Consider the following 13404-nt stretch of genomic DNA (forward strand, 5'->3'; position numbering starts at 1 on the left):
CCCATTTAGTACATGCTACTCACTGATTTAGATTTGGCTATCCTATTAATAAAATTGGTCATCCAAAGATCTGAAAAAGGCTTGCGCAAATAGCATAATTTTCAACATTTTCCAAAATCACAAATAATCCCATTCCTCTCAAAGATCATTTGGTAAAGAGTTCCATAAGATAGGGCCAGCTATAGAAAAACCATAAACCTTGTTTTCTTGTAGCCTGCATTCATGAAATGATGGAACTAAAAGCATTGATTCATTGATCAAAGAGAATATGAAGGAGTAAAATGAGCAATCATAAACTGGACATTAAACACCATCGGAGTAAATAGTTTTGTAAATTTACATTAGAATTTTAAATTGCAATCTTTGAGAAACTGGTAAGAAATGGAGGTCTTTCGGAATCAATGTAATCCTGTAATTCCATTTAGTACTAGTTATAAATCATACCACTGTATTTTGCACTAATTGCAAGACTCAAATTGATGTTTTGGCAATCCAAATGTTGATGTTTTGGCAATCCAAAAACTCACTCCTAATGTGTGCAGTATTGTTCGAGAATTGTCAGACAGAATAAAATTTTACAATGACCTAATCATTCGTAATTTATAAAATGTTGTTTCTGCAACATTCGTAATTTGAGATTTCAATCCTAATTTGGAATGTAAAATTACCCTCAAATTTTGAGCCTTAACCATAATCTCAATTTTAATGTCGCTTATCAATTTATCTAAGGATAATATTAAGGTCAATACTGAAATTAAGCAATGCTGCTTACCTGTGGTGGGATAATATCAAACAGGTCCCCAGAAACTGCATATTCCTGAGCAAAGACATAGTGCTCCTCCGTCTCAAATGCTATGTCATACGTGTCAATGATGTAGGGGCAGGCAGCCAGGTAACGTGAGATACACAGCTCCTGTAGGAAGACCTTCTCCTTTGTTGTTTTCTTTCGCAGGAATTTCAAAGCCATTTTTGTACCTTGATAAAAAAAAAAAAAAAAAACAAGAAAAATTGTGGCAGCCGAATATCTTCCAGAACCTAATTGTTAATTTAATAATGGTCAATCCTGAAACTTCCCAGATCCTTAAATCATCATTAACTATTAAGGAAAAGCCTGCACATACCTTTTCCATACAAACTATACGCCAAATTTTCAAAGCAAACTTATGCGTATACATTTGCTTTGAAAATTCACCTGAGACGTGCACAAACTAACTCGCACCTCCTCTTCAGCGAGCATAACTTGTGCAGGTAAATTTAAGTGCATACGTTTTAAATCAAAAAGTTCACATGTATATTCCAACTCACCCTCTGAATACCTCACCACATTTTGCTTAAAAGTACGAGAATAATTAGGTTATCTTTCCAAGCACAGAGCCCCAGCCTATTTTCTGTCAGCCATTTACATGTATAAAACATGGTTTTATATGCATAAATGGCTTAGAAAGTTCAGCCCTGAGGGCAATTTTCAAAGGAATTTCTGTGGATAAGCATTTTACCCCAGGTAAATCAGCTGACTGATAATTTACCACAGAACTCAAGCCCCTACTCTTCCCACACGACTACAGAACCGTCCTCCAGACTTTACTCTTCTCAAAGCTTGACTACTGCAACTCCCTTCTGCTCGGCCTCCTGGCTGCCACAATCAGACTGCTACAGCTACTTCAAAATGCAGCAGCCAGATCCCTCACAAACAGAAAGAGGTCAGACCACATCACGCCAATCCTCAAGGAGCCATACTGGCTACCCATCAACTTCCGAATACAAGACAAGGTCCTATCACTCATCCATAAGTCTCTCCACAACAACAAATTAAATTGGTTAAGCACATCCCTACGATTCCATGCACCAAAACGAAACCTCCGATCCTCTAACACTGGTCTTCTCCACATCCCCACACCAAAAGAAGCACATCTATCCTCAACAAGGGAACGCACACTGCCCACAGCTGGACCCTCACTTTGGAACAACCTTCCAGCACAACTCAGATCGGAACCCTCAACACAGCTCTTTAAAAAAACTCCTAAAAACTTGGCTCTTCCGCCAAGCCTTCCCCCAATGATCCTATCCCCCCACTACCTCTCTTTGCAGCACCACACTTCCTGTCTGACCCTTGTCACACACAGTCTCTGACTCCATGTTATCCGCATGACGCATGGAAAATGCATAAATAAATAATTAATAAATAAATGAAACCCCTTTATATATTCCTTGGCACACAACCCTAGGGCATATTTACAGAGCCCTTGTATATAATCCTCGACATACAGCCCTGGTGTATAACCTTTGTATATAGTCCCCCTTGTTATATAACCACTGTATAAAAATCCACTGTATATTAAAACCAACACTTGAATTAACCTCCCTATCCCTCCAAGTAACCAACTAAATATGGCCCTTAGTGACCTTGGGCAAGTCACTTTACCCTCCATTGCCTCAGGTACAAAACTTAGATTGTAAGCGCTCTGGGGATAGGAAAATACCCACAGTACCTGAATGTAAACCGATGTGATATCTCTGATTGAATGTCGGTATATAAAAATAATAAATAAATATAGGTTGGGCAAAGTATGAGCCTAATTAGTCCACCTAAGTATTTAGGTATTGAATGTTTGTGCTTTATCCACCTGTTTTAAAAATATATGTGCATACAAAATAAAGCTGGACTTACTTGCATAGGTCAGGATTTATACATGTAAATTGTTGGTTTTTAAAACTTGGGCTTGAGTGAAATTACCAGTTTAACCAATTAGTCCACCAGTTTGCCCAGTCCTTCTCCAGGTCATCGAGACCCTCCTGGTTCTTTAGCCTGAATCAACCCATTTCACCCAGACCTCCCACCCAGTCAGTACTAAACAATAAACAAGTTTACTATCACTTACACCAGATAATTATGTGGCGTAAAAATACACAAGTAAGTTGGAAAATGTTCACGTGTGTCTTTTAAAATAGCAAATTATATTGCAACTGTTGGTCCTGCCCAAGAATGCCCCTAGACTTCCCCTGTTTTACCTGCATATATGTACGTGCAAAAGTGAAAATATACGTGAATTTTAGACTTTTATAAAATGCAGAATACACAAGGAGAGGCCTAGTAATGGCAAAAACACCAGGCCTAGATCGGTGTAGGATGCTACTACAATCCAAGCTGAAGAAAAAGTCTAATGTAAGGTATGAAGGGAAGGGTAGGGATGGGCAGTAGGAGGGGGCCCCTAGAGTGTAAAATATATAGGAACCAGGAGTGGAGGGCTGGAGAGAGACTGTTAAAGACCCCTGACCAGGTCTAAAGTTATCCAGCTAACCTATAGAGTCATTTTCCAAGTGCGATAGCCCATTATCTTGTGCATTAGGGCATTATCGCACGCAATAACATCCTAACGCATGCGATAATGGGCTTATCGCGGCAGTAAAATTAAAATTAGGGGAAGGGGTGGAGTTAGGGAGGGGTTTGGGAGGGGTTTAGGGAAATGGGGTGGTGGCACCGCTGCTGGCGATAATGTTTTGGACATTATCGCCGGTAGTAGCGTGGGAAATAGCACCATCTTTTGCTATGGCGCTATGGGGGCGATAGTGTGCGGCATGGCTGCACCATGGCAGATGAAACCACATCGTGAAACCACATCGTGATGCAGCCGGCTGCACATTAGCGTCCCTCCACCCCTCCACCCCTTTTTTCGACCCCCCACCCCCTTTACTGTAAACCGATACGATGTGCAAACGGCTATCGGTATATAAAAACCTATAAATAAATAAATAAATAAAATGATGAATCTAGCCCCTAGCTAGTTATATGCAATATTTGGATAACTCAGCCCCTCTCTAGAACACCTCTGGAATGCCCCTTTCTTATCCAGTTAAATTATAGCCGGATAACTATTTATGTGACTATAATTTAGTTATTTGGACATTATCGCCGGTAGTAGCGTGGGAAATAGCACCATCTTTTGGTATGGTGCTATGGGGGTGATAGTGTGCGAGTCCCAAGGGTGGTTTCGCTTCCCCATAAACAAGACTGGAGAGGAGCCCATGCAAATGGGTCGGATTAAGCTCTCACCTGAAGAAGGATGCCAACGCCAGCGGTTGGGTCTCTGCCTCTACTGCGGTAGCTCCGGACACACATTGCCCGCCTGTCCCGTGCATCCGGCCTAGGTTCGGCAGGAGGACTGCTCCTTGGCCTGACCTCTTCATCTTCTCCAATAACCCTTCTGGTGTCTATCAAAATGGACAATCAAGAGTTCCATACCTTGGCTCTTGTGGATTCAGGAGCCATAGGTCATTTTATTTTGAAGCAACTGACGGAGCACCTTCGGATTCCCACCATCCACACCCCGGTGCCTTTGCTTCTTTCATCTATCCATGGAGAACCCTTGCCCGGATGAGTCACCCATGTTACAACTCCGCTCCATCAAGAACTGGATCCCTGCATGTGGAGTCCATCTCCTTTCATGTTTTGGACAAAGCCATAAGCCCAGTGGTCTTGGGCTTGCCCTGGCTACAAAAGCTCGCCCCCCAGTTTGACTGGGCCACGCTGCAGCTCTCTCACTGGGGGCCCGCCTGTCATTCCAACTGCCTGGAGTCTGTTTCGCCCCGGCTTTGCCTTAATACCTCACTTCTACCTCCTGGCCTTCCTCCTCAATATTCAGCTTCCGCTGATGTCTTCTCCAAGAAGGCCGCCGACACCCTGCCTCCGCACCGAGTCTACAATTGCACTATCAATTTGCTTCCCAATACAGAGCCTCCACAGGGCAGAATTTACCCGCTGTCCCTCATGGAGGTGCAGGCTATGTCAGAATACATCCACGAGAACATGGCCAAAGGATTCATCCGACCCTCCAAGTCTCCCGCCGGAGCAGGTTTTTTTTTATTGGGAAGAAAGACGGTTCACTCCGTCCCTGCATCGACTACCGGGGTTTGAATGAGATCACCCAGAAGGACCGTTACCCTCTTCCTCTCATTTCCGAGCTCTTCGATAGACTCCAAGGGCTGAAAATGTTTTCCAAATTAGACCTCAGAGGAGCGTATAACCTGTGTCGTATCCTCAAGGGAGACGAGTGGAAGACAGCATTTAATACAAGAGACGGCCACTACGAATATCTCGTGATTCCATTTGGCCTCTGCAACGCCCCCGCTGTCTTCCAAAACTTAATGAACGAGATCTTCAGAGATATGTTGTACCAATGTGTCGTAGTGTAGCTCGATGACATCCTAATTTTTTCCAAAGATCTGCAAAGCCACCGTCAGGACGTTGCCTGCGTTCTCCAGCGTCTCCAAGAAAACCAGCTCTACGCAAAGCTAGAAAAGTGTTCCTTTGAGCAAGAGATCATAGCCTTCCTTGGATACATCGTCTCGAGCCAAGGTTTCCGAATGGACCCTCAGAAGCTAAAAAGCATCCGGAAATGGCCTCAGCCCACAGGCCTTCAGTCTCTATAAAGGTTTCTTGGCTTTGCCAATTACTATCATTCCTTCATCCATCACTTCTCCACTCTGACCGCACCTCTTATGGCCATGACCCGCAAGGGCTCCAATCTGTCTCTCTCTGGTCACCGGAGGCCGTAACAGCCTTTCAAGACCTTAAAACCGCCTTCTTCCTTGAGCCATGCCTTCTACATCCTGATCCCAGACATCCGTTTATTGTCGAGGTTGACGCCTCAATGAGGGAGTTGGGGCGGTCTTAAGCCAGTACTCTGCCACTTAAATGCTACATCCATGCTTCTTTTTCTGTAGATGTTTTTCTCCTGTTAAATGCAACTACACTATAGGAGATAAGGAGCTCCTGGCTATTAAATTAGCCTTCAAAGAGTGGTGTCCCCGGCTCGAGGGAGCTCAGCATCAGATCACAGTGTACACCAATCACAAGAACCTCGAGTACCTGCACCGGGCTCAACGCTTGAATCACTGTCAGGCCCGCTGGGCCCTCTATTTCACCCAATTTAACTTTCTGCTTTGCTACCAACCAGCCAATAAGAACTGTCGGGCTGAGGCTAACTCTAGGTCCTTTGTCCCTGGGGACCTTCCGAACCCTCCTCACCACATTATAGACCCTGCAAAGGTCATCCTGGCTGCCACTTACCTGGTCCCACTAGGGAAGATGGTGGTTCTGCACCAGTTGCGCCAGAGAGTACTTCGCTGGGCTCACGATTCCCTCACCTCAGGGCACCCGGGCAGTCCAGAACCTTGGCTGCCCTCCAATGATTCTACTGTAGCCAACCATGAGGAAGGATGCCCAAGCCTACGTGGAGTCTTGCCCTACTTGCGCTCACCACAAACCTCCAGTGGGACGCCCGTGGGGTCTCTTACAACCTTTACCTATCCCTAGCAAGCCATGGACCCACATTGCAACAGACTTTATTGTCGACCTTCCACTCTCTGGTGGCAACAACACTAACTGGGTCATTATGGACCGCTTTTCTAAAATGGCCCACTTTGTGGCTTTGCCTGGCCCTCCATTGGCCCCACAACTTGCTCAGCTTTTCATCTGCCATATGTTCTGGCTCCATGGTCTTCCTAAGCACATCCTGTCTGACCATAGAGTTCAGTTTACAGCCTGTTTTTGGAGGTCCCTTTGTAGAAAATTCAACGTCTCTCTGGACTTCACCTCCGCATATCACCCTCAGTCCAATGGGCAAGCGGAAAGAACCAATAGGATTCTCAAGCAGTTCCTACGTGCCTATGTCAACCTCCGGCAAAACGATTGACCAGATCTCCTTCCATGGGCGGAGTTCGCATTAAATTCTCATCCCTCATCATCCACTGGCTCCTCACCCTTCCAGGTAGTCTGTGGACAACAACCTCTTCCTCCTCTACCATTACCATTATCCGTTCCTTCACCTGCGGTTCAGTCTTCCACCCAAGAGTTACACCAGCTCTGGAATAGTACTCAACAATTACTACAAAAAGCAACCCAAAGGGCCAAGAAGTTCTTTGACGCCCATCACTGTGCAGGCCCTCATTTCAAACCGGGTGACAAAGTGTGGCTCAGCACTCGATTTATCCGCTTCAAGCTCCCATCTTCACGTTTCGATCCCAGATACATCGGCCCGTTTCCGGTTCTCTGCTGGTTGGGCTCGGTTACTTACAAGCTCCGGCTCCCACCTTCTCTCAAGATCCACAACGCCTTTCATGTATCTTTACTAAAGCCCTTGGTGCTATCCAGATTCTCAAAGAAGCTGCCCGAGCCACAACCACTGTCTTCCGAGGCTGATGTAGTTTATCAAGTGTGAGATGTCCTTGATGTGCGAAAATGTGGGAAGAAATGGGAGTACCTTCTCTCTTGGGAGGGTTTTGGACCAGAAGAGAATAGTTGGGAACCAGCCACCAATATTCTTTTTTTTAAATTTATACTTCATTAAATTTTTCCATGTTTTAAACATAGATACAGGTAATAGAATACAGATCATGTATTTTACTTCTCATAATTACACACCAATAAAAAGAAAAAAAAATTCTACGTAATCAACCATAATCGGGGGGGGGAAGCAAAATAATGATTTAACATAATATTAATACATTATGTTACCAAATTATATAAATCTAGAGTGAGGAGAGTAATTTATTCTTTATTTTGATCATCTATATTACCAATTCCATGATTCCTATCTGACAAAAAGGTTTCTAGGTGAAGAGGGTCAGAGAAACTAAATTTTTTCCCTTGATAGGTAATCAATAGAGATGTGAATCGTGTCCTTGATCGTCTTAACGATCGATTTCGGCTGGGAGGGGGAGGGAATCGTATTGTTGCCGTTTGGGTGTTTAAAATATCGTGAAAATCGTTAAAATCGTGAGCCGGCACACTAAAACCCCCTAAAACCCACCCCCGACCCTTTAAATTAAATCCCCCACCCCAAATGCCTTAATACTTCATCAACTTTGGGAGGGAAGTACTTACTTGCCCTAAACCAATGGCAGGAAAACCGACATACTAAAACCCCCTAAAACCCACCCCCGACCATTTAAATTAAAACCCCCGGCCATAGACCAACACGATTCGACTGCAGGAGGTCATTCCGGACCCCCGCTGGACTTTTGGCAAGTCTTGTGGGGGTCAGGAGGCCCACAAGACTTGCCAAAAGTCCAGCAGGGGTCCGGAACGACCTCCTGCAGTCGAATCGTGTTGGTCTATGGCCGCCGCCATTTTGCAAAATGGCGCCGGCTGAAGACAACACAATTCAATTGCAGGAGCCCGTTCCGGACCGCCGCTGAACCCCCAGGTAATTTAAGGCATTGGGGGGGGGGGGGTTCGGGAGGGTGGGGGATTTAATTTAAAGGGTCGGGGTGGGTTTTAGGGGGTTTTAGTGTGCCGGTTTTCCTGCCATTGGTTTAGGGCAAGTAAGTAAGTTCCTGCCCTCCCCCTTCCCCCGATTTACGATTTTTTAACGATAAATCGGGGGAATTGGTGTTGTATCGTGGCCCTAACGATTTTTGACGATTTAAAATATATCGGATGATATTTTAAATCGTCAAAAAACGATTCACATCCCTAGTAATCAAACACAAGCAAAGATATTTCAAAAAGAAATTAGCACCTAGTGCTATTAATTTACCTTTCAGGGAAAGGACATGTCTCCGTCTGATCTGAGTAGATCTGGAGATGTCAGGAAATACTAGAGTCCTCTGCCCACAAAATGCTTAATCCTTATTCTTAAAAAAGGCTTTAAAGATCTTGTCTTCATCTATTTCCTGGACAAAAATTACAAAAAGCATTGATCTATAATGGATGATATCAACTGACTCCTCCAGGAATGAAGGCGTTAAGTCTTCACCTACTGGATCCGTAAGTCTTTCAGTGCCCTTGCCTGCACCCACTCGTTTTACAGGTGATCCCCTACTATGCAGAGGCTTCCTGAATCAGTGCTGTATGCCCTTCTCCTTACAGCCTACCTACTTCCCAGATGTATTGTCCAAAACTACGTACATCCTGTCTCTTTTAGTCAGTAAAGCCCTGGCCTGGGCTTCACCTCTCTGGGAGCATAATGATCCTATTCTCAGTGATTTGATGGGTTTCTTACCCTATTTCGTTCAGTGTTTGATGAACCTGCTTGCAAGACCGTCGCTGGTTCTGTGCTCCTTCACCTTCAACAAGGTACCAAACCTCTGACTGACTATGTTATTGAGTTTAAAACCTTGTCTTCTGAGTTGCTTTGGGACCTGGGTTGTTTGCGGACTATTTTTCTGGAAGGTCTTAATTACCGCATTAAAGAAGAATTAGCAGCTTGTGAGCTCCCTGATACCTTGGAATCCCTCATTGATCTTGCAGGACGAATTGACCGTCGTTTGCGTGAGCGCTCGCAAGAAATAAAGGGTCCGGAGTTCCACGTCCTCGTCCTGCACCGGTTACACAGACCACTTCCATACCCAGTACCGAGGAGGAAGAACCCATGCAATTAGGCCGCAGCCATCCAACAGCTAAGGAGAGGTATTATCGTAAAAGGTTAGGCCTCTGTATGTACTGTGGACAATCTGGCCATGCAGTCCCCTCCTGTCCTATCTGTCCGGGAAGCTCGCAGACCTAGGATCCGCCAGAGGAATCCTCCTAGGTCTAACCTCTCCATCTCCTCCACTGACTCTTCCAGTCTCCATAATATCGAATACACTCGAATTCCACACATTAGCTCTAGGGACTCCGGTGCCGGGGAAAACTTCATACTTAGACAACTCATAGAGCACCTATGAATTTCCACTGTCCGAACACCTATGCCACTGCTGCTATCTTCCATACACGGCGAGCCACTTCCTGGTGAGGTCACTTATTCTACTCAACCCATTCGCCTCTGCACGGAGTCGCTCCACTCGGAGACCATCTCCTTCCTGGTTTTGGATAAAGCTATTCACCCGGTCGTACTTGGAATACCCTGGTTACAGACGCACTCACCCCAGTTTGACTGGAACACGTTGGAACTATCCCAATGGGGAAGAGACTGTCATGGGAGATGTCTTCAAGAAGTCACCCCCATGCTGTATCTAACCACAACCACTTCACTTCCGGGCCTATCTCAGCAATATTCATCCTACCAGGACGTATTCTCTAAAAAGGCAGCAGATACTCTGCCCCCTCACCGGTCCTTTGACTGCGCCATTAATTTGGTACCTAATTCCGAACCTCCCAGAGGAAGGGTATACACACTTTCTCTGTCAGAGACTCAGGCTATGTCAGCCAATATTCAAGAGAACTTGGTGAAGGGCTTCATTAGGCCTTCTAAATTTCCAGCTGGGGCCGGTTTCTTTTTTGTGGGTAAGAAGGATGGATCCCTTCGCCCATGTATAGACTACCATGGACTAAATGAGATCACCATGAAGGACCACTACCCATTGCCACTGATCTGTGAACTCTTTAATCAGCTCCAAGGGGCCAAAATATTCACAAAGCTGGACCTCAGAGGGGCATACAACTTGGTCCGCATACGCCAGGGTGATGAGTGGAAAACAGCTTTTAATACCCGCTACGGCCATTTTGAATATTTAGTCATGCCCTTTGGCCTTTGCAATGCCCCAGGTGTATTTCAAAACATGATGAATGACATTTTCAGGGACATGCTGTACAGTTGTGTTGTAGTATATCTCAACAACATACTGGTCTTATCCCAAAACCTACAGAACCATCACGTAGACGTTGCCAACGTTCTCCAAAGACTCAGGGATAATCACCTATATGTGAAATTAGAGAAATGCTCCTTCCATCAGGAATCCTTTCCATTTCTTGGCTATGTGGTATCCAGCCGGGGTTTCCAAATAGACCCGCAAAAGACCAAAAATATCCGGGACTGCCCCAACCTACTGGTCTTAAGGCTTTGCGGAGATTTCTCGAATTCATGAACTACTACAGGTCCTTCACTCATCACTATTCCACCTTGACCGCGTCTCTTACAGCCATGACGCGGAAGGGAGCCAATCCCTCTAATTGGTCTGCAGAAGCCATTGATGCCTTCCAGAGACTTAGAAGCGTTTATCCAGGTACCATGTCGACGCTATCCAATCCCCGACGATCATTCATTGTCGAGGTAGATGCTTCGGACGTCGGAGTTGGTGCTGTCCTTAGTCAACACAGTGACACCCATACACTACATCCTTACTCCTTCTTCTCTCAGCGGTTCTCCCCTGCCGAGCGGAATTATAGGATAGGAGACAAGGAGCTTCTTGCCATCAAATTGGTGTTCGAAGAATGGAGCTCATGGCTTGAAGGTGCACAACACCAGATAACAGTCTACACTGACCATAAAAATCTTGAATACCTTCGTCATGTGCAACGCTTGAATCATAGGCAAGCGCGCTGGTCCCTATTTTTTAATCCATTTGATTTCTTACTGAAGTATTGTCCAGCGGATAAGAATACCCAGGTAGACCCACTCTCCTGTTCCTTCATTCCAGAAGACGTCCCGGACACACCACGACATATCATTGATCCTACCAAGGTACTTCTTGCAGCTACCCAGACGGTTCCCGCCAGGAAGACAGTGGTACCTCACTCCCTCAGGAAGAAGATCCTCAGATGGGCCCATGACTTTTCTTGCTGGTCACCCTGGACAGTCCGGAACACTCATCACCTTACAGAGGTATTATTGTTGGCCTTCAATGAAGGAAGATGTACGGGCCTATGTAGAGTCATGTCCTACCTGCACAAGACAGAAACCTCCAGCTGGCCGTCCCTGGGGACTCCTCCAACCATTGTCCGCTCCTAGTGAACCGTGGACACACATTGCCATGGAATTTATCGTTGATTGCCCTTGTCTGACAGGAATAATATCACCTGGGTTACCACTGACCACTTTTCTAAAATGGTACATTTTGTGGCACTGCCAGGTCTACCATCTGCCCCGGAACTAGCAAGGTTGTTCATCGGGCACATCTTCCGTCTACATGGCATGCCTAAGCATATCCTCTCAGACAGAGGGGTTCAGTTTACCGCTAATTTCTGGAGATCGTTGTGCAAGAAATTTGACATCTCATTAGATCTTACATCAGATTACCACCCGCAAGCCAACGGACAGATAGAGAGAACAAACTGCACCCTAAAACAATTCCTCTGTGCTTACGTCAACTCCAGACAAAGCGACTGGTCGGAATTGCTCCCCTATGCTATGTTTCGAGAGACCTTAAGGGGCCTTGCATTCTGTTATGTTTCAGGAGGCCTTGGGAGGACTTGCATTCTGTTAGGGAGCGCTGAGAGAGCGGTCCCAACTTGTGGAGATAGTGTGCCCTTAGGCCTTGGCACAACCCCAGAGGACTCCAAGGCAGCACCGAGGTAGGCAAGACGTGTCCCAGCATGGATGGAGATGGACAGTCTGACCCTCTGCCGGACCTGCATGCTTCTGGGGCCAACACATGGTGTTGGTTATTGAACAGTCCTCCGACCATTCCCAGCCCTTTCGGACCTGCCACAAGGAATGACAAGAAGCAGCAGGCTGGACTACAGACGAGGGCAGACAAAGGCTCTGGAATATAGAGACTCTAGACATAGACGAGGAACTTGGAGGTACATAGAAACATAGAAATGACGGCAGAAGAAGACCAAACGGTCCATCCAGTCTGCCCAGCAAGATTTGCACTTTTTATTTTTCTCATACTTATGTTACTCCTGGCTCTTAGTAACCTTTTGGTTCTATTTCCCTTCCACCCCCACCATTAATGAGAGAGCATTGTTGAAACTGCATCTAAGTGAAATATCTAACCCAATTAGTTAGGGGTAGCAACCGCCGCAATAAGCAAGCCACACCCACGCCCACCTACCCACCTAGACTAAATAATTCAGTCCTTGTTGGTTGTTGTCTGTATATAGATCTACCTTTCTTCATTCCCCCTGCCGTTGAAGCAGAGAGTTATGCTGGATATGCATTGAAAGTGAAGTATCAGACTTTCACCCCTTCCGTTGAAGCAGAGAGCTATGCTGGATATGCATTGAAAGTGAGGTATCAGACTTTCTCCCCTGCTGTTGAAGCAGAGAGCTATACTGGATATGTTTGAAGTATCAGTCTTTCTCCCCTGCCGTTGAAGCAGAGAGCTATGCTGGATATGCATTGAAAGTGAAGTATCAGGCTTATTTGGTTTGGGGTTGTAGCCACCATAACAAGTAAGCTACTCCCCGCTTTTTTGTGAATGCAAATCCTTTTTTCCACATTTCCTCTTGCCATTGAAGCTTAGAGCAATGTTGGAGTCACATTAACCGTGTGTATGTTTATTGAATAAGGGTATTATCTCCAGTTAGTAGCCGTCATTCCCGCGAGCCACCCACTCTTCATTCATGTCCTCTAGACTTTATGGATCCACAATGTTTATCCCATGCCCCTTTGAAGTCCTTCACAGTTCTGGTCTTCACCAATTCCTCCGGAAGGGCATTCCAGGCATCCACCACCCTCTTCATGAAGAAATACTTCCTGACATTGGTTCTGAGTCTTCCTCCCTGGAGCTTCAAATCGT

The 13404-nt window shown here is 45.6% G+C and overlaps 1 protein-coding gene across 1 annotated transcript in view; it reads right to left on the minus strand.

The window, feature by feature from the left end:
* LOC115089403 (serine/threonine-protein kinase SBK1-like) overlaps positions 1–13404 on the minus strand; it is an 84490-nt gene that overhangs the window by 21610 nt on the left and 49476 nt on the right. Inside the window, exon 3 of the mRNA XM_029597495.1 lies at positions 773–975. Within this exon, the coding sequence (XP_029453355.1) occupies positions 773–975 (203 nt within the window). The remainder of the gene's footprint in view (positions 1–772; positions 976–13404) is intronic.

The sequence above is a fragment of the Rhinatrema bivittatum genome, chromosome 4 (genome assembly GCF_901001135.1).
Source record: "Rhinatrema bivittatum chromosome 4, aRhiBiv1.1, whole genome shotgun sequence".
In the NCBI taxonomy this organism is placed as follows: domain Eukaryota; kingdom Metazoa; phylum Chordata; class Amphibia; order Gymnophiona; family Rhinatrematidae; genus Rhinatrema; species Rhinatrema bivittatum.